At 38.5% G+C, this 21,960-nt stretch overlaps 1 protein-coding gene across 1 annotated transcript in view; it reads left to right on the plus strand.

Moving 5' to 3' along the window:
- Positions 1-21,960, plus strand: part of HSPA4L (heat shock protein family A (Hsp70) member 4 like) — a 43,955-nt gene continuing 21,995 nt past the window's right edge. Inside the window, exons 1-6 of the mRNA XM_090288160.1 lie at positions 1-244; positions 10,499-10,556; positions 12,283-12,423; positions 15,409-15,531; positions 19,267-19,366; positions 19,811-19,944. Coding sequence (XP_090144286.1) covers positions 138-244; positions 10,499-10,556; positions 12,283-12,423; positions 15,409-15,531; positions 19,267-19,366; positions 19,811-19,944 — 663 coding nt within the window. The 5' untranslated portion in view covers positions 1-137. The remainder of the gene's footprint in view (positions 245-10,498; positions 10,557-12,282; positions 12,424-15,408; positions 15,532-19,266; positions 19,367-19,810; positions 19,945-21,960) is intronic.

Here is a 21,960-nt window from a genome sequence, read left to right on the forward strand (position 1 = left end):
TCCAGAGCGTAGCGACCTCGGGTCACCTCTCCTTTGCCTCTTGCAGGAGTCGCATTCCCAGGAGCAGCAGCCCCAAAGCGGACGCGGTCCCCACGCAGGAGGCTTGGGCTCCGGCACCGCGACCATCCGGCGGCGGCATGTCTGTGGTGGGCATCGATCTCGGCTTCCTCAACTGCTACATCGCCGTGGCGAGGAGCGGCGGCATCGAGACCATCGCCAATGAGTACAGCGACAGGTGTACCCCGTAAGTGCCTGCCCGGTCCCGACCCTGGCCCGTGCCGCTCGTCACTCCCGGTGGCACCTCGAGACGCGCGCCGAGCCCCGGGGTGACAGGTGCAGGCGGGAGGGCCCCGGTGGGCGTCGGGCCGCCTGCTCCGCGGAGCTGCTTTTCCTGCAGGAACCGGGGACGCGAGAGACGTACCTGGGACGGTCCGCCCCCGCCCCCACCCCCCGCGGCCCCGCTGCAGTGCCCTTCGAGGGGCTGGCGTGGGACGTCCGCCAACGCGGGAGAAAGAGCCCCGCTTACTTGTCGTGGGCTTGGGGGGACTCTCGCCGCGGGGGCACCCCCAGCGCAGCCCGGCATTCTGCATGCGCGCCGCCCTCCCCGCGTGCCCGGGTCTGCGTGACGGCCGCGCCGGAGCAGGTGCGCGGGGAAGGGGTCCGGGGCGCGTCTGGCGGAGAGATGCTTCTCTCCTCTGGTTTTCCTCCTGCTCTTTTTTCCTTTCCTTCCTTCTTTCTCTTTTTTTTCTCTCTCATTTGAGAAGCGGCTGGGAGGTACAGGGTTTGTTACCCCGGTGCCCTTGAGAACTGGAGGCGATGGGACCGGCTTCCAGGGCCGTGTGTTCGTGGTGCATTGTTAGGGGAGAGAGTGGGTTGGGAGCCGCGGGCCTCCCGTGGGGTCGCGGGCGCCCTTGACCGGGACGCGGTGGAGCGGGAGCCCGTCCCGGGCGTGTTGGTGCCGCGTGCACTAACTGGGGGCGCGTCCGCAGCGGCGCTCGCGTGTAAACACGCCGGGAGCGACGCTGCTGCCAGCGCTGGACGGGAGACCTCGGACGGCCGCCCCGGGTCACGGAGACAGGCCCCCACACGCCCCGTTGGCAGAGACTGTAAGGCAGGGATATGAAACACTGGCTCCTGCTGTCGGCCCCCCGGACGGGCCAGTGTCTGCGGAAACCAAGTTTCCATTTCTTAGTTTTCTATGAAAAGGTAGCTGAATGCATTAATTGGACCCTTCGGAATGGCCCAAATTACAGTACTTGGAGTATAAGACTAATCTTAACCAAGATCAGTGTTCAGCTAAGCCTTTTAAATAATTAAGCTACAATAGGTCTATGAGGAATTTTAAATATGTCAAGATGTCGAAGAGGAACTTACTTGAAGCAGTCTGCTTTGGTTTCTTTGAAGAATATTCTAGAAGGTTTTATATCACCTTTTCCAGAGACATGCATTATAGTTCTCTTGAAATTTTGGATCTTTGTATACTTGAATATGGGCCTAGGTTAGCCAGTCTTCATAGTACTGTTAGAACACTTCTTCTTACATATTTTTCTGGGTTTTATGCACAGTGAGAGGCTGAAGCAGTAATTGTAAACTATTTAGGACTTCATCTCTACAAGGTTTTTATTGTGGTATGAATCTCATTTATTTAAGACAGTATTTCTCATCCTTCTCAAACTGAAGAATACAAAAAAAATAAAAGCAGTGCTTGAGCTGTAATTAGCGTGGGACCAGTGTTGCTGCGTGTCTACACGCATGACCGGTATCTGTGAACCCTGCTCACACACGCAGAAAAGAACCAGGAAAAATTGCTCTCCCTTTTTCAGCAGAGCAGAGGTTAATGGGGGCGGCCTTTGGAGGAAAAATGAGAGGTAGGGTTCCCCTAATCCTTAAAACTTTATCCTAAAAGATCAGAAACCTTTCCAGGCTCAGAAATCTTAGCAGTGAGTCCCCAGCTCTTTTTAAAGATCCTGGCAAGACTTACAAAGAGAGTTCTTCAAAAATTCGCTGCTCATTCGAGTCTTCTGGAGGTCTGTTTCTTTGTTATTGTTCTTAGGCACATTGGCTGATTCTCTGTGGCTGAGATTTAATATATTTCTGGTTTGGGTGTTAGAGGGCCACTACTAATATCTAGATTTAATCTGCATAACAAAGTAGAAATGTCCCAGGTAGAAGGATCATATCCTCAGTTAGCTTGCATCAGCAGCTCTGCCCTTCTTTCCCTGGCTATGTGCTGTGATTTATCTCAGGGATGTATTTTTTAGTTTTACTGAATTCATACTTCACTGTAGTCCAGGGTTCTTACAAATTTCTTTTGTGGAGCTTAAATTATTGAGTGAAAATATATCCCTTCCTGATCCCCGGATACTTACTTATTGAATGCCTATCTTGCAGAAAGTGTCATGACTATTACGTGACATGTAACTTTTCTAATATACCACACTACTTACACATGCAAACTAGCTTTTCAAAAAAAAAAATGTTTTCCATATTCCAGTTGCTGATATTAGGGTAATATGGCAGGTATTTCTAAGATTCAAATACCGTATAAAAGGATTCTATGGAAAGAGGAGTTTGCTTGGTTTAGTTGGTTTCAGCATCCATGTATTTTCACATTTGTTTCATTCTTTAATATACTTGATTATGTATACATGGGAGGATATGACGTATAAGCAAAGGACAGTTTAAATGAAGCAATTGCTTAATTTTGGCCTACAGTAAAGGGACCAGTGCCAGGTAATTTAACCTATTAATTCTTCTTATTTCACCTCTGTAAAGCTGGAGAGCTTGTACTAGCCTCTTCTCATCTCATGGCATAAATTGAAGAAGGAGAAAGGAATTAACATGCATAAAATAAAAAGGAAAAACATTAGCTTAATTTTTTCTAAACACTGTCTTAAAAAATTATTAGACAAGCCCTGGCTGGTGTGGCTCAGCGGATTGAGCGCAGGCCTTCAAACCAAAGGGTTGCCAGTTTGATTCCCAGTCAGGGCACATGCCTGGGTTTTGGGCCAGGTCCCCAGTTGGGGGTGTGCCAGAGGCAGCTGATCAGTGTTTCTTGATCTCTCCTGTTCTTCCTTCCTCCCTTCCCCTCCCTCTAAAAATAAATAAAATCTTTTAAAAAATTATTAGACAAAATAGTACATGCTCACTGCAGCACTGTAGAAAGTGACATTTAAAGATTAATTTAAAAATTATAATTCTTCTACCCAGAAATAAAACTTGTATGGGTTTTTCCTACGTGTGGTTTATATTTTCTTCTTATAAACAATGTGGCGATAACTATCTTTCTAACTAAATTATTTACCTTTAATTTCTTAGCATATATTTCTAAAAGAATTAATGTGTGCACATTTGAAAGGCCTTAGATATGTTTGTATTTTTCAGCCACGTATAGATGTGGGGATTGGAATTTCTCTTCCAGGCCTAATTATATCAAAGTGATTAGTTTCACACATGGGAGAAGAAACTGCAGCCAAAGGTTCTCATTTAGTGTCAGATTAAAGCATGTAGGCAGCTAACATGCTGTTTCGATACTAGCACTTGCACTGTCATACGTGCCTCACTAGTTCTCTGAGTTTGGTATCACTAGTTAACTTTTTCCATAAGCAACCTAAAGCAAAGTTAAGTGTCTGGATCAAGAACTAGGAAGCAATGAAACAGATTCAGTTTCAGGCCACTTTGACCCCAGAACCCCAATGTTCTTCCATTATCCATTGACGTAAGGATGGTATATATAGACTAGGTTAATGGGATGTAACCGTCAGAGGGGTGAATTACCTGGCTGGGCAGTTACTGTACACAGTAGCATCTTTGTTCCAAAATCATCAAACTCATTTATTTTTGATAGTTTCTAAGGATATCATCTTGTTTTAATATGCTTTTAAGTTATTTTAATAATGTAAAATTTTATTTTGTTTAAAAATTCTTTAAAAGCATATACTAACACAGAATATGTTGGTATAAACTGAGGAAAGCAGTGTATATTATAAAACTATTGAAAATGGGTGTTTCTTGGAGATAGAGTTATGGAGGGTAAGCTTTTAACCCATAGTCTTTAATGTTTTGAATTCTTACGGAGATATTTTACAATAAGGAAAATTGAGTTTTTGAATGAAACTATTTAAAGAGATTTTTCTTAGGTGTATTTTTCATTATCAAATTCTGTTATCAGACTTAATATTCAGTTCCCTGATTTTCTGTCTTCATTATTTTTCTGTTTCTTTACCAGTGCATGAATAATCTGACAACATGGGAAAATATTATTTTACACTACATATCAGATATTCGAGGTGTCCTCTTCAGTGCACAAACATAGGAATCAACTTACATTTGGGTATTAAAGGTTTTTATACATCAGAAATTCCAAACTTCACAGGCTAACAGTGGCTGTGGTTGGATAGGAGTACTTTTTATGGTGATAGCATTTGGGGGAAGAAGAGGAGGCCTTTATTTTCTTTATTCAGTATTCTTTGTACTATATGAGTTGCTTTTGTTTGTTTTACTCTGCGCTTATGTCAACTTTGGTTTAAAATGCTGAGAAATTACATGAAGTAAACTCATTTGTCTCTTTTTTAACCCCCTCCTCAATGTAAGTGTCTCTGTTCCTAGTTTTATTGCAAGAATGTGAGTATATGTATGTAATTGGGGTGTTTTTCCATTTGGTTTTTTTTTTTTTTTTTAACAAAGTAGAATTACATTATACATATTTTGCAGTTGCTTTTTCAAAATATATTTGTGGACATCTCCGACTTGTACCCATGGCTCTAATTTACCTCATTCTTTTTAATGGCTGCACAGTATCCCATTGATGGATACGCTGCTGTTAGTAGAAAATTTAAATAATATTTTGCTGTTGAGAAACAAATTTAATGGACACCTTCACTTTTTTAAAATCAGATTACGCTGAGATGGGTGGCAGGGCAGACGTCTCACACTTTAGCACGCCAAAGCTGGGACCATAAAAGCTTATAGTGTGACTGTCATCTACTGCAAAACAAAATGGATCTCCAGTCATTGTCTTGAATTTGTGGGAGAGAAATTCTAAAAGGTTTCTAGAAGGCAAAGCATGATAAATACAAATTACATAATGTCTGAGTTTAAGGTATTTACAGTGCCATTAATACTCTTTTTTTGTGTTTGTTCACTTCAGTACAAATTCATAAGCATAGCTGTGCTCTGATAAAACTTTTACAGAAATAAATGGCAAGTGATAATTGCAAACCCCTGATCTAGGATGTTCAATTTATTGTGCACTACTAATTTTATTTTAACTGATGGATTTAAATAATATAATCAGCTTTTCAAGTAATATCTCTAATCTAATAATCTAATTGTTAATATATTTAATTGTATAATTAGCTTCTTAATCATTGTGTCTGCCTATATAAATATTTATGATTTCTGTTAGTGGTTTCAACTTCTGAACTAATCTATTTATGAATTAAAAACATTTGAAAGCTCTTAAAGAAATTTTTATTATTTTTATATGTTAAAATGTTTTACCCATTGTCCATACTGAAAGATTGAAACGTTTTTGTTATTACTAAACATAAGGCCTAAAAGAAACCCTATTTTTCTAAGAAAGCAAATGATAACAATAAGTTCTTTGAGAACATTACTCCGCCACCTCCTCCTAGAGCAGCTTTTTTCCAGAAAGTTAAGTTTGGGAAATGCTAACCAGATGTTTTAGTTTTAGTTTTTTTAACTGCAGAACTTCTCAGACCCCTTAACTTACTTATAGCCATCAGAACACCCCAGGAATGTTTTTCCCAACTTACTTGAATGTCTGAGGAATTATACTCCACAGAACACCTTTGGAAAATGATGCTGTAGGTTCTCAACTGGAAGAGATTTTCCCCCGCCCCTACCCCCAGGGCACATCTGACATTATCTGAAGGTATTTTTGGTTGTCACACTGGAGGAGGAGAGAGGGAAAATGCTCCTGGCATCCAGCAGGCAGAGGCCCGGGATGTTTCTAAAATCCTGCACTGCACAGGATAGCCTCACTCTGCCAACGAAGCATCGTCTGGCTCAAAATGTGGTTCGTGCCAAGGCTGAGAAACCATGCTTTATGGCTATCTTGGCAACCATGGTTGAAACTGGCAGTGGAAGGAGCTGGCCCCTTAATTTAAACGAATTGATTGATTGCCCTCTTAGCTCATATCATTATTAATTGAGCTATTGTGTTTCTTAGAGTCTACTCAGTGATAGCAGAAGAGGCTATAAATAATAATTGTGATCTTATGGAAACGGGCAAGGAAAAGCTGGAATTTTTAAAATAGGTCTAGTTTTAAAGTGTAAGTGGTAAATTCAGGGGATTTTGAATCATTAGTGGAGATTTACAAAGAAGCAAACAAATTTAGTGTGCTGACGTCTTAAGTGAGAAGTCAGTCTCCTGTCAGTGTGTGTTCCCCAGCCTAATCATGCTTAGCCTTATAAAAATAGGCTTTTTAAGAGAGAAAATTAACCTTAAAGTTTAAGGGAAAATATTAATTTAACTTTCTTAAAGTAACATACTGTCATTTGATTTTATGCCCCTCCTCTACTAAAAGCAGCATAGGACGTTTAGAAGTTCTGTTTGTTTAGAGTTCTGTGTCAGTCGGCAAATATGTGACTGCTGCTGCGTGGCAACGTTAAATTGAATATTCTAGATATAAGTTGCCTCGTGAACACTCCTTTCTTTAGATAGAAAACAGAATTTCGGAGTAGTAGTTGAAATAATCCGTAAAAGTGTAATATAAATGGATTATATGATATGCATTTGAATAAACAATTGAATCGTCTTTCCAAGAAAACCTTTTATATCTGCTAATGTGTGGTATAAGGTGTCTATTTCCCTTGGTATTACTAAAATTAGTAAAAGTTTTGAGAGAGAATAGATATTTAACTTATTTTGATTTTTCTGAAAACCCTTGGGAGATAAATACTTAATTTTTGACTGAAAATTGAAAAAAGGAGTTTGAAGACCTTTAGCTTTGTGAGGAGGATGACTCTTATGTATTGAAACTGGATATTTCCAAGTCATAACATTTAATTATTTAAACTTTGTATGTCTACTCTTAACTAAAGAGAAAATCTAATAATGGCAGCTGCTTACATTTTTCTGTGAAGTGTGATATATGTGCGAAGCATATTTCAAATAATCTAGTACTTAATAAATGATAGTTGACTCAATCTTCTTTGGATCTAGTGTTCCAACAGAAGTTAAACTCTTGAGAAGCAACCTAAGAATTAAGATTTTCTGTGCACTCAAGTGATGGTAGTCAAGTATTGAAAAATTAAAAAGTATTCAGGAGTATGTCCAGATAGTGGAGGCAGACAGAAAGATTGTAAAGTAGGCTAAGAAATGGCAGACCCATATCTCCTCTGATGAATTTTAGGACGCACTGCCAACCATCCGCACGGACTGCCATATTGGGTATGTGGGACTAATGTGGCAGAGGCTGTGTGGGATCCTGTAGTTACTCACAAGGGGTGTGAAGATGTCACCTGGATCCCTGATTCCTGCTTGTCCTTATTTTCCTGTTTTCACCAACTCACAGTTAGAGAACAGTAACTTTTATTCCCTCTACATCTGTCCATTTCTTTCAGGATTTTAGTTCTAATTATATATTTTGGATGTATCAGAGGTTCCTCAATCTCAACATGTCCAAAATATAATAGAACTTGGGACAGACCTTCTCCAAACCTGTCCCTCTTAGGGTATTTTCCTTCTCATTGAATGGCACCACAGTCTACCCTCTTATGCAGACTGGAAACGTGGACGTTATTTTTGATACTTGCCTCCTCTATTATCTATTCTAGCACTTCAATAAAAATATAATGTGAGCCAGATTATATTTTAAATATTCTACTGGCTACATTAAAATCATAAGAAACAGGTTAAAGTAATTTTATATATATATCTAAAGTCTTATTTCAACATGTAATCAGTATTTTTTAATTAATGAGATATTTTACAGTTCTTTTTAAATATTAAATCTTTAAAGTCCAGAGTATGTCTTGCACGTAAAACAAGTACATCTTAATTCAGACTAGCCACATTTCATGTGCTTAATAGCTATATGTGTCTCTAAGCTACAGTCGTTTTGGACATTGAAGATCTAGTCTGTCGCCAAGTCCTTTGAGTTTTACCTCTTAAATATCTTACTCCTTCTCCTTCTGTCTCAGTCGCCACCGCCCTGATAGAGATTACTGGTAACTGCTAGCCCTCCTCCCATCTGGTCACACTGCATTCAAAATGAACTTCTCCAAACTCTCCCCTACCTCCTTCCCATCCTCATTTTCTCGACCTTCACATCTCAGCACTTCCTCAGGTAAGCCTTTCCTGATCCTCCTCCTCTTGGTTAGTTCCTGCTGTTACCTATTCTTGTAGCACTGTTTGCGCGTTCTTTTGTAGCCCCGGTTTATTTCGTGGGGGTCTGTAGCATTGTACAGTAAGCTCCAAGAGAACCAAGACCGTGTCTTTCTCTCTCGCTGTTACATCTCCAGTAGCTAACAGAGTAGGTAGTCAGTAAACATCTGTTGAATTGACTAAATGAAACTCGCTGCTTGACTGCCCTGAAAATCCGTTCCCAGTTTCACAGTTTTGTTCAACCCTTGAAAAGCAGTGTTCTGGGATCTTTTCTCATCCATTTATATTATATATAAACATGGAATGTTCTCTCCATTATTCAAAAACCTTTAACGAATTCCTATTACCTATTGAAATAAATTTCAAATTTATAATGTCATTTGAGACCCTGTATAATTTGGCCCTAATACTGTCTATCACAATGTTCTGTGAAACTAACCAAGTTCTTCCTGGTCTCCAAATTAGTATTACCCTTCGGAGCCATCTTTCTGTTCATTCAGTAACCTCCTTCACTCTGTACCAGATGATGTTCTAGGCCAGTTCTCTCCAGTAGAACTTTGTATTCTAATGTGTTTCTGTTTTGTGCTATGTATAATCTGCTCTCTGTGTACTCATGGGCCCCATGTGGCTGTTGAGCACTCGAAATGCAACTAATGCTGAGGAACTGATCTTTTAATTGTAACTAACTTAAATTTTACCAGCCACATGTGGCTAGTGGCCACCACATTGGACAATGCAGATCAAGCCAGTGGGCATGTGTTATCTACCCTAATGGAGTTCACACCCAGTATAGTATGGTGATGCAGTCAGTAAGTGAATTACATCAGATGATGATACATCATGGAGAAAAATGAAATTGGTTAAACAGTAGGCGATGTATGTGTTGGGGAGGAGTAGGCATGCTGTTTATATAAGGCAGGAAAGGTGTCTCTGATAAGTTGACATTTGAAGAGAAACATGAAAGAAGTGAGAGCAGAAGCCGTATGGATATATTTAGAAGTGCTCCAGAAAGAGAATAGCAGGTACAAAGGCCCTGAGGCAGAAGTGTGCTTTCCCTATTGTAGAAATCGCAAGGAGACCAGTGTTCCTAGGCTGAAGTTACAGGGTAGAGCAGCCAAAGGCCAGACCCTGAAGAGCTGTTGAGGGACTAAGGTTTTTACTTTGTGAGACAGGAACACCTCTGGAGGGTTTAAGCAGTTTTCATGACCTTAGTCTGTAAGAGTGTTTCCCTAGTTGGAGATCATATTGAGAATAGACATATACCTACATATCAGAAATGTTCTTCTTAACAAAACAGTTATGTATTAAAATGTTTTCTCTTCTTTCAAGTCTTAATTCTGAAATCACCTCTGTTACTTGCTTTTCCAAAACCTTAATGTCTAGGAATTCTTAGTCTTTTTTGGGGGGGCCATTGTCATTCATAACCCTATTCTGATTTTTTCCAATAGACTATAAATTCTCTGAAGAGATTGATTGTAGCTGGTATACACACAATGCCTGTAATTATTTGTTGATTAAATGAATAGTAACCTGTAGTTACAATGGAAATCATGGGAATACTTTCTTGAATCATTATATGAAATGGTATTTTGATGATGAGTTACTCTGTACATGGTTTTATAAGCAGAATTACATAAAATGCAGAAATAAAAACAGCAATTGTATTGTTCAAAGCATTTACCTATATTCACTCATGTAATCGTCACACAACCCTGTGGGTAGGTGTTATCATTACTATCTCCCAGGTGGGAAACTAAGCAAATAATAGCTAGGTAATTTCCACAAGATTATTCAGCTGTTATGTGGCAGAGCCATGATTTAGATTCAAGCAGCCTGTTCTTACTGAATACTGTTAATTTTATTAGTAGACCATAGACCAATAGAATTTGAAAATCAATTTTGGGGACCAACATACTGTTGATATCTATCAGTACATGTTTAAAAATTATAACATTTTTCTAACCACTATTCCATTAGTTATGAAAGTTTAAAATTATGTAAAATTCTGATTTTAGGTGTTCTCTTTTTAAAATAGTACATCATTATATTAATCCTTTAAATTTATTTTTGTATAAGGTGAAGCAGATTAATAGCACATCGATATAAAAACACCATGGGAACAAACTCTGTTTTTCCCCCGTTTAGGGCCTGTATATCTTTGGGATCAAGAACTCGAGCCATTGGAAATGCAGCTAAGAGCCAGGTAAATTGTTAATGTAAATGTTTTGACTTATCGGAAAAATTAATTGACTCTTGGTAACTTAAGCTCCCATTTGATGTAATTAAGAGTGAAAAAAAGAGAGTGGGGAAAAGATGGCAGATCCTAAATGTATTTTAGGTGTATTTTGCTTTGGTTTGTAAAATATTTTTCAAATGTTAGTAATTAAAACTCTTTAGTCGTGAACTTAGGATGTGCTGTCATAGGACGTCGGTCTTTCCCGCATGGTCACTTTCTGTGGATGTTCTGTCAGGAATACACACATCAACAGCAAGTGAGCAGCGTCTTGGTATGAGAAGGTGAAGAAAACGGAGGAACTAATGTCCAAAGTAATTAGTGGCTACCAGGACTTTACATGGAATCTTGTTTAGGTTCATTCTTCTTGGACTTTCTTTATTGCCCTGCACCAAAAGCCCTTAACAGTTACTTTTTAAATTTTAATATATACGTGAGTCTTTTTTTCTTCATTACAAGATAACTTTGTTTAATGGGGCTTTTTTTCCCCTCATGACTTTGTAGGGGTAATTGACTCATTTATCCAGGAATTTTGCTCACAGATTTTATCAGGGTTGTCTTATAATTGGTCTAGATATGAACATGTTTATATCTTCTACTTTCATTTTGTACGTAAACAAACGTTGAGTTGGTGCCAAAATGACCCCTTCACTAAAGTTTACATCTCATATTCTGGCTGGTCTAAGTGTATCATAGATATCAGTCTCCGAAGGAAGCAAACTGTGAAGTTATTTCTCCTGAAGAGCTCTAGACCAACATGGTAATTCAGTATTCCTGCAGGTCTCATCTCATAATTGAAGATCAGGTCTGTTGGGCTCATAAGGGTCACTAAGAGGGCAACAAATGGGTCTTGGTGATACTCTATATGTATAACTACATGTTCTAGTTAAAAAAAATTACTTTGCCAAAGTACATGCTACATGGAGGGAGTTTTAATTTACTAGCCTAGGAGCAATTCTTAGTGGTGGAAGCAACACAGTAAGTACACAAGAAATTTCACAAAGAATTACGTATTCAAAAGAAAAGAAAAATAGAATAAAAAACATTTTACATAAAAACACAGAAATGAAAGTGGAAAGAAATAAGAGAAATCAAAGAAACTAATTTATTAGAGCACCGATTTTCAATCTTTTCCCTCTTATGGCACACATAAATTAATTACTAAATTTCTGCAGCACACCAAAAAGTTTTAACAATATGACAAAAATAGGTATAATTTTGATTGATTTACAAAAATAATAATAATCATAATTACCTCCCCTTTTTTTATTTGTCAGTCTAAGGGAAAGGAGGTTGGTGCCCCTTACTAAATAGTCCGGTTTTAAATGTTTTAAAAATTCTTTCTGCACACCAGTTGGAAATTGCTGTACTAGAGCAAAAGTGCTGGGGAAAACCAAAAAGACAAGTTTTAATAGTTTTTTATTATTTGAAAAATTTTAAGTTTATTATTCATTTTTTGAAGGCATTAATTTTGAATCTTAACTTTTCTAGGAAAGGAGGAGAATTTTGAGACAATAGTTAAGGTGCATACGTTCTCATTATATAATTTTACTATTATTTAGAAACCAGAAAATTGAGTGAATGTGTAATTCTGAACTTGGTTATGTAGGCTAAAGAGAGTCGGTGGTTCTCCAGTGTTGGCACAGTGTTTATTTTGCATTAATTAAGTGATTGATAAAATATTTACTACCAACAGATCGTCACAAATGTAAGAAATACAATTCATGGCTTCAAAAAGCTTCACGGACGATCATTTGATGATCCTATTGTGCAAACCGAAAGAATCAGGCTTCCCTATGAGCTGCAGAAGATGCCCAATGGAAGCACCGGAGTTAAGGTAAGCTTTATGTCCCCAGAGCACAAGGATTTTTAAATTAAACCAAACGTCATAATATTGTCTACTTGTAATTTAACTTTTTCCTTCTGGAAGTAGTTTAAATATGGCAAGATACAGGCAGTTTTTTTAGTAAGCTTTAGTAAATGCAAAAATATTAGATAGTCTTTTTTATTATCAAGAAAATATTATTAGGTGAACTTTTAGAGGTGAACTGTTTTTAGTGAATGAAGGCAGAGGTGGCATATGTGGTTGAGAAAATAGGCCCCTAAACCGTATTAATTGCCATAATGAGTTTTCTCTAATTTAGGAGAATCTTATAACATATCAGAAATATTAAAGCAAACTCTACTTCCAAGTAAGAGATGGATTCTGGTTTTATAATTTTGTATCCCGAGACAGTAATTTGTATATTTGTTAACAAAAACAGGTTTCTGTTGATTTTTCAAAAACTTTTACCATATTACCCAGCAAATCCACTCATAAGTATATACACAAGAGGTTTGAACCATATGTGCGCACAGAACCTGTACATCAATGTTCATAGTAGCATTATTCATAATAGCCAAAAGTAGAAACAACTCAAGTGTCCATCAGCTAATTAAGTGGGTGCACAGAATGTGGTAAATACGAAGGACTGTCACTTGGTCATAAAGAGGAGAGAAGTCCTGCTACGTACTTACAACGTGGATGAACCTTTACATGCGAAAGGGAAGAAGCCAGGTACACAGGACCACATATTGCGTGATTACATTTGCATGGGTATCCATAATCAGGCAAATCAACAGGTGCAGAGGGTGAGGAGGAAGGGGACATGGGGAGTAACTGGGAATGGGTGTAGGGTTGTTTTTAGGGCGATGAAAATGTACTACAGTTAGTGGTGGTCAGTGTACACCTTTGCAAATATGCTAAAAACCACTGTGCGGTACACTGGTATGAGCTTCATGCTGTATGAACTATCTCAGAGCTGTTTTAGTAACTAATTTTATTGTGTGTTTCAGACTGCACGTACTTTAATTTTTATATAAGGGTTCTAAGTACAGGATGGACGATGAAATACAAAGCATGAGGCTGTTGAGGGGGAAGAGGGATGAGGGGGAAGAAGGGGAAAGGACCAGGTGAGGAACATGTACGAGTGACCCATGGACATGGGCAGCAGGGTGGGGACAGGCTGGGAGTGGGGGGGGGGGGCTCGGTGGAGGTGGGCACAGGGGGAAAAGTTGGGGCAACTGTAATAGAAAAATAACTGAAAATCAAAAACACAAAAAATAAAATAATTTAAAGAAGACACCAAGAGAGGTTAATGACAAGGAGACACATTGTGCAGGCATATTTTAGGTGAAATTTGTGAGTCAGGGGTTGCTCACCAGGAAGCTGGGTGGGTTATAGTAGCAAGTGAGATGAAGAATAACATTCAGGTATTTCTGGTTATTGACCATGTGAAGCAGTTCTGTTTGAAACAACTTAAATTCTTTTGCTTTTATTCTTTAAAAGGAAAACTAAAAATGGTACTCTCTAAGTAGTTTGAGAAGAGCAGAGATAAGATTTGTTTAAGGAGGCCAGACCTGATTTTTGAGTGATAAACTTTTTACGCAGTCAGAGTGATTGCGTATACGAGGCTTTGAAGATATCAATCAGTCCTGTGTTGAATAGTTTCCTCATCTTTTGAAGGTTGCAGATCTTAAGAATTTGACTCCTAAAGCATTTTATCCATTTTTTGACATCATCTTGGGTATACTTTGATATTTATTTCACCTAAGTTTACATTCTTAGAAAAAAGAACACTGTATTATTGTGCCTCCTATAACTCAGACAAACACCATGGTGTTTGGTTCCTTTCACTGATACTGATATCTTCCCACATTTATTAATTTTATATAACACTTGGTGTCGAACTTGCTTTTAAATTGACTAAATGGATATCAATTTAGGTCTGTTTCAAAGTAAGTTTTACATCACTATATACACATATTTATACACATTTATAAACATGCATTCCTGGTGCTGCTTCTGAGAGAAGTTCTTTAAAGGACTTCCAGAGTTCAGTGTCATGGGAAAAACTGGCTCCGCGGGAGTTACATGGGCAAGAAGACATTGCCTTCTCTTCGGTAACTTACATTTAGTCAGCGTGTGGGCTCTGAGGTGACTTTGTGTGGCTTATACATTCTGTGGCTGTCATTATAGAAGGGTTAGATTACTTGCGTAAGCAAGTCTTCTACTAGTTCCCTGGCCGAGAAGCACTGTCAAGTTTTATTTCACATGCGTAAGAGCAACCAGTTGTAAACCTATGGATGAGATTAACTGTTTAGTTGGTCAGAAAACAATTTCTATATTTAATATACACATCTAATCTTTAACTCATAATTATCTCCGGAAACCTTGGACTTACACATATTTTTTTAATGGAAATTTTCTTTTCTTTTCCCTTGACATCATCACTTCCTTTCCCAAACCTGTATGACTAAAACCTTCATTTTAAATCCAGGAAGAGTTATACTTTTCCAAAGAAAGGTTATTTTATCCTTTTTTCTTTGTTAGCTGGGAAATTGAATGATAAAAATTGTTTTTGTGAAAGGTGGCGGTCTGGAGCAGGTAAAGACACTTGAAAATAGTTTGGTTGTAACGCTGTGTGTTAGACACTGAAATGTCAACTAAGGTTGCAAACGAAAAGTGTCTTTTTGGGCTATAACTTCCTTGAACAGGGACTCTGCCTTTTTCACTGTTGTTTATCGTCATGTATAGAGTAGATATTCACAGAATATTTGTTGGATGATAAGTGACTCAATAAAAACCTTTTGGCCTTGGGTGCTGTGGCTCAGCAGATTGAACGCAGGCCGACGAACCAAAAGGTCACCGGTTTGATTCCCGGTCAGGGCACATGGTGATCTCACACATGGATGCCCGTCTCCCTCCCCTTCTCCCTCTCTTCCCCTCTCTCTGAAAATAAATAAATAAAGTCTTTGAGAAAGACTCCCCTTTTGGGTTTAGGTGCGGTACCTAGAAGAAGAGAGGCCCTTTGCCATTGAGCAAGTTACTGGAATGCTGCTGGCCAAGCTTAGGGAGACGTCAGAAAGTGCGCTGAAGAAGCCGGTGGCCGACTGCGTCATCTCGGTAAGTTTCACTGCGGTAACGAACACTCTTGGATCGTGTGTGCCAGGGTACAGCAGTCCTCTCTTATCTGTATGGGCTGCGTTCCAGGGCCTCCAGTGGCTGCCTGAAACCACGACAGTACCAGACCCTATAGCTGCAGTGTGGTTTTTCCTGTATATCTGTACCCTTCCTTTAAGTCTTAAAGGAAGCACTTCACAGCTTCCCTTTCACATGCTCACACTGCCAGCCTCACGACGCTGGCGCTTTGGGCCCATTACTGAGTAGAGTGAGGGTGACTTGGACACAAGCACTGTTGACACCACAACAGTGGATCTGATAACCGAGGTGGCTGCTAAGTGATCCACAGGAGGCGAGTGTACGGAGTGTGGCTATTGGGGACAGAGTGATGAATTGCCCCCAGGCAGGACGGAGCGGGACAGTCCTAGGTTGCATCACACTGTTCAAAACAGCATACAGTTTAAAACATGTTTATTTCTGGAATTTTTCTCTTTACTGTTTTCAGACCTCAGTTTACCGTGGGTAACTGAAACCATGGAACGCAAAACCACAGATAAAGGAGCCTTGCTGTATGAATGTTGTATCGGAATGTTCTTCTTCCCTGTCCTTTATTCATTCCGCCCGTATCCAGTAAATATAACCTAAATCCATTTTTATTGTTACATTAAAAAGAAGTTACTTTATTTGATAAAGTTCAGGACTGAGTTTCCCAAAAGTGGACTGTGATAATCAGAGAACCTTAAAAAAAGTCTGTGGTTAGTTGCTGCTGTAACTGCCACTTATGCCGAAGAACCTTTCCCAGTAGCACTGAACTTCCCACCCCGAAGGACTTCCATATTTTATGGCAAAGTTGAAAATTCCCATCTGGGGCTTTGAGATTGTGTTTATTCCGTATCAGAAATAAAAGATCTTTCTTTTAAAAATGATAAATGTGAGACTTCCGGCCAGGATGGAGGCCTATACTGACACACTCCATCTCCCTCCACAACTAAGAAGGAATACAACTACCGCAAAACCAGAAATAACCAGGAGTTGCAGAAAATAAATGGAAGTCCAACATACGAAGTTACACAGAAGTGGTGGTCATCCGGGTGGGTAGGGGCGAAGCCGGGACAGAGAGGCCAAGCATTTTCTCAATGACTTGAAGTTTGGCTCCCTGGCAGTTGTCATTTTGGCTCACATAAACTTACAAGTTTTTTTTACAGGTTTAGACATTTCTTCCTTTGACAACTGAAAATTCCAAGCTTCTAATCAGGACTTGGTCTTTCTGGTGACCTGCCCTCACTCTGCAGTTATCTAGAGGCCTGCCAAGAGTTGCCTCATCCGAACAAAGGACACTCTTAATCACCCTCATCTCCCAGAAAATTCCAAAAGTTTTAGTTGCTCTGTTCTAAGAACAAGGAATGAATACCAGGTATCTTCTAAGGGCAAAGATGACATCACAGGAGGAAATGCAGGCTTCTTGAACCCGCAAGTGCACTCAGACATGCCATGTATTGTCTGCTGGTACCTGGTGTCTCTGCTTTAGCCCCTTCTATATTTCATCCTATGTCGAAGGAACTAAAAGGTTAAATACTGCCTTTTCCCCACTCCTAGTAAATGAGAATTCAGATGCAAATTAAATTCATCCTTTGAAAAAAAATAAAAATGATAAATTGGATCTGTTTAACATGTATACCTTCAGAAGTTTTGACATATGCTTACACCCATGAAACCGTCGTTACTATCAATATAATAAACATATTCATCACTACCCAAAATTCCCTTATGCCTTTTAAAAAATAAAGTTTGTACATAAGGTATACAATGTGATGCTTTGATATACATATACATAGTGAAATAATTAATGTAGTCAAGCTAATTAATAAATCCCTCTTCTCATATACTTATCTTTTTATTATCTGTTTGTGATGAGAGCACCTGATACCTAACTTAGACATTTTCAGGATATAATATTAACTATAAACTCCATGGTGTACATTAGATTTCTAGAACTTACTCATCCTATATAACTGAAACTTCATACCTGTTGGCAGGTACCTTCCCGTTTCCCTCCCTCCCTGCGCCCGGTAGCCACTATTCTCTGCTTCTATGAACTCAGCTTCTGTAGATTATACATATAAGTGATATCATGCAGTATTTTTCAGAAAGAAAAAATATTTCTTTAAAGAATCTTATCAGAACATTTAATTATCCTTCTTTCTTGAGGTCCCATTATGTTATATATTGATAACTAGTTTTTAAGTTATGTGTTGTCACCTAAATGTGAATATATTTCTGATACTATTAAACTTGACTACATCAGCTCAAGAGTCTTATGTCATCAGAAAAAATAGAATCAGATTATGAACTCTTCAATGAATTTAGTAATTAGGTTTTTTTCATAGATATTTGGAACTTTTTAAATCAGAAATATTAGAGCTTAATAGCCACTTAGTAATAGTACATAATAGTTTACCATTGGCCAGACACTATTATAGGTATTTAATATATATGGACCCATTTGATCCTCAGAACTTCTCTGTGAGGTAGGATATTATTAACCTAAATTTTATAGACTAAAAGCCTGAGGGGCAGAGAAGTTAAATAACTTGTCCAGAATTAACACAGTGGTAAAAACAGAAATCAAACTCTGATAGTTCATTCCCAAATGAGCACCTAAGTCTCCCATCATACTGCCATTTGATATGTCAGAATGGTGTGAATTCTAAAACCTTTTTAAATTCAAATCCCGATTTGTTTAATTATACTTCGTTTTGCTTTCGTATCAGAAATTAGTGCCCGAATAGAGCATTATAGACTTCCGGGCCCGTATCGACATTGTAGTTAGAGCAGCAGCCGCCTCGTGAGCTACCCAAGGAAGTATTTTCCCTGTTCTGGACCCTGCTCTGCTCCTAGCGGCTCTAAGAAGGCACTGGTGCAGAAGTGCTCAGTGAGTACTAAACCAGCCATACGATTTAGTGTTTGTCAGAAGGGTAATAACAAAAGCAGGACAAATCAACTTATCTAAACTCAGGTTCTTTCTGGTTCTTAATCTCTGTTAAGTAAAATTTCTAAATTCAAAACTCAATAAAATTTGGAGGAGTCTCCATACTTAAAACTTACAGTTGGAAGAGCCCTAAGTCATTTGGTACATGATTGTACTTCCTGAGCTTTTTAGAAATCTGTAGACCCAGTCATGGTGCTTCTCAGTTTAATAGAGCCAGATGTATGTAAATCTTAATTCTAAGTTTAAGCCTGCATTTTATTTCGATTAACATATTTTGGAAATCCCTGCAATATTATTCCATCTTAGTAATTGCTTTAAATGTATGTTTGTACTTTAGGTCAACTTTTTTGGGTGGTTGGGGGAGAGGGGAAGGGAGGAAGAAAGAGGGAGAGAAACATCACTATGTGATTGCCTCTCGCATGCTCCCAATTGTGGACCTGGCCCACAACCCAGGCACATGCCCTGACTGGGAATCGAACCAGCAACCCTTTGGTTCACAGGCCGGCACTCAATCCACTGAGCCACACCAGCCAGGGCCAGGTTGGCATTTTATAGGTCAACATTTTATGGTATAGAATTGACAAACTTAAAAAAAAAGTGTATTTTCTCATTTATTTAATTAGAACACCATTTTTTGCCTTAAGCTGTACACAAGTTTTTGTGCAATTGTTTTCCACTTTTCAGCTGTTGAAATGTTGAAGCAAAATATATTACATCAAATTAATATACTAATTGTTCTTAAATACCAGATTCCAAGCTTTTTCACTGATGCCGAGAGAAGGTCTGTCATGGCTGCAGCCCAGGTGGCAGGTTTAAATTGTTTAAGATTGATGAATGAAACGACTGCAGGTGAGTCCTTTGCTATTTGAAATCGCTGAGAACAATACTGTCATAGTAGTTTTATAATTAATACAGAGCATTTATTTTCTTAACTATTATTTACTGGTTCTTCGAAGCTTGTCATTTGGGAGCACAACAGTTGGCGGAAGTTAAACATGTCTTTCATTGGCTATAGATAGGTAAAGAAAAAATAAAATTGAAAAAATAAGCAAATGATGAAAAGTTACTTTGAAATTAATAATTTATATTATTTTACTGTGTATTATTTTTTCTCTAAATTTATTGGGATGTCATTGGTAAATAGGGTCATATAAGTTTCAAGTGTACATTTCTATGATACATGATCTGTACACGTACTCTACTGTCAATTAATGTGTTCAGTACCAAAGTGACTTATCTCTTTTCCACATGACTGCTATGGTGGAATTAACCTAATTGTTTGCTCTTACGCAGTTGCACTAGCATATGGAATTTATAAACAGGATCTCCCTTCACTGGATGAGAAACCAAGGAATGTAGTATTTATTGATATGGGACATTCTGCCTACCAAGTCTCAGTTTGTGCTTTCAACAAAGGAAAACTTAAAGTAAGTAAATAAATGATTTGGAATATTTTACTTTTATCGTTCAGAGCCCATGCATCTATATAGAGGACCTTAATGCCTGGGTTTAAATCCTGGCTTTGCCACATAAAAACAGTGACCTTGAGCAAGTTACTTAACCTCCCCAAACCTTAGGTTTCTCATCTGAGGCTAATATAAGTAATATCTCATAGAATTTTTGAGGACAAGATGATTTAACATACATAAAATGCTGGGAATGCCGCATAGTAGATACTCTAATAGCATCAGCTATTTGTATTGTTGTTACATCAGCCATCATGGAGCATAAATTTACATATTTACCTATAAATATACCTAGGAAACATTTTATAAAATGATTCTGTTGTTTTTAGAAACCTTTGCACCAGGAGTCCTAATCAGAATTTTCTACAATGTAGCATCCTTTGCTTCTATGTGCTTATGTTGTAGTCTGGTTTTATATTCATTTTTATATTGATTATCTTACTCTCAGACTTACACATTCTCTCCTTATGCACATGTGTAGAACTTACATAGAAGATGAATTGTTTTGGGTGATCCAACATCTTTCAGAGCCTTTTATCTTACAGTTTATATTACTATAATAACGTTCTTGTAATCAGAAAATTCAATGGAGTGAAATAAGCCAGGCAGCCAAAGACAAATACCATACGATATCACCTATAAGAGGAACCTAATGAACAAAACAAACAAACGTGCAAAACAGAATCAGAGGCGTGTAAACAAGGAACAGACCGACAGCGCCCAGAGGGGAGGGCAGAGGCGGGTAAGGGTCTAGTCAAGGAACAAGTATAAGTGACCCACGGACATGGACAGCGGGGTGGGGACTGACTGTGAGAGCGGTCCGGGGTGGGCAGGCAGGGGACAGCAACTGGAAAAATTGGGACAACTGTAATAGAACAACAATTTAAAAAGAAAAGAAAATTACATCAAGATGACTCACAGGAATGTAGGGAAGTTTTCGGTAAATGGGTTTAATCTTTGGTAGTTAATCTTGCATTTTAATTTAAGGAAAAATAAAAGAACATTTTCTTTCCTTTTTAGTATAATAGACACCTTAGAAGGATCTATAATTTTTAGATCATAGACACCTTTGAAAGTTTGATAGAAGCTGTGATCCTCTCTCCAAAATGATGCACATTTGCACTGGTTGCATACAAACACGGTTTTGCATTTAATTTTGGACAATGCTGGACCCTGTAAGAAGTCCGTGGGAAGACATCCCAATCAGATTATGCTCACATGCTACTACCATGTTTACCACCATCCCACCACTCATCCTTGTGAAGGAAAAAGCCAGACAAAACACACGAACGGGGAATTCCTTTAGAAGTCACTTTTGTAAGCAGTCATTTCTGCACCCTGCCCTGGAGAGAGAATTAGATGTCTCGGTCCTGTGACTTCAAGAGCTCTAGTGTTGAAGTTCTGTGACTGGTCTATTCCTGTGCCACCCAGTTGCTAGCTGGTGCGTCCTGCTCAGCACGCTCACCATATCAAGTTCTTCTCTCTTCTCCACACTGCTCTGTTTCCTTTTCTGGGCTCTCATGGATTCTTTGGTTTGTTCTGTATTTTTATTAAAAATAGCCAATTTTTACCAAAAAAAAAAAAAAATTGAAGGCCTAATTCCTGGTCTATAAATTGACCAGTTATACTATAGTATTTTAGATTTATTTAGTCTTTGGATCAGCTTTTGTGGCTGCTTTGTTTTTGGTTACATCTTTAGGACTATTTCTTCGTTCCGTTAAACTTGGTATTTGGCCTCCCTGCTCAGTGCTGTTGTAGAATCAAAGGACGTGAAGTGGTCAAGTTTCATTTTGTAACTCAGTTATTTCAGAGTTAGAATTATTCTTAAATTACGATATATTGATCTGTAACCTAAAGCAGATAATTGAGAGTGGGTAAATATGTTGACTAAATGTAAATTATAATAAATATAAGTAATTTCAAAATTGGCATCTGTGTGATTTTTGACAAGTTGACTTTGATTTCATTTTAATTTTA

This window comes from Furipterus horrens, unplaced genomic scaffold, assembly GCF_987537825.1.
Source record: "Furipterus horrens unplaced genomic scaffold, mFurHor1.1.pri manual_scaffold_10, whole genome shotgun sequence".
In the NCBI taxonomy this organism is placed as follows: Eukaryota; Metazoa; Chordata; class Mammalia; order Chiroptera; family Furipteridae; genus Furipterus; species Furipterus horrens.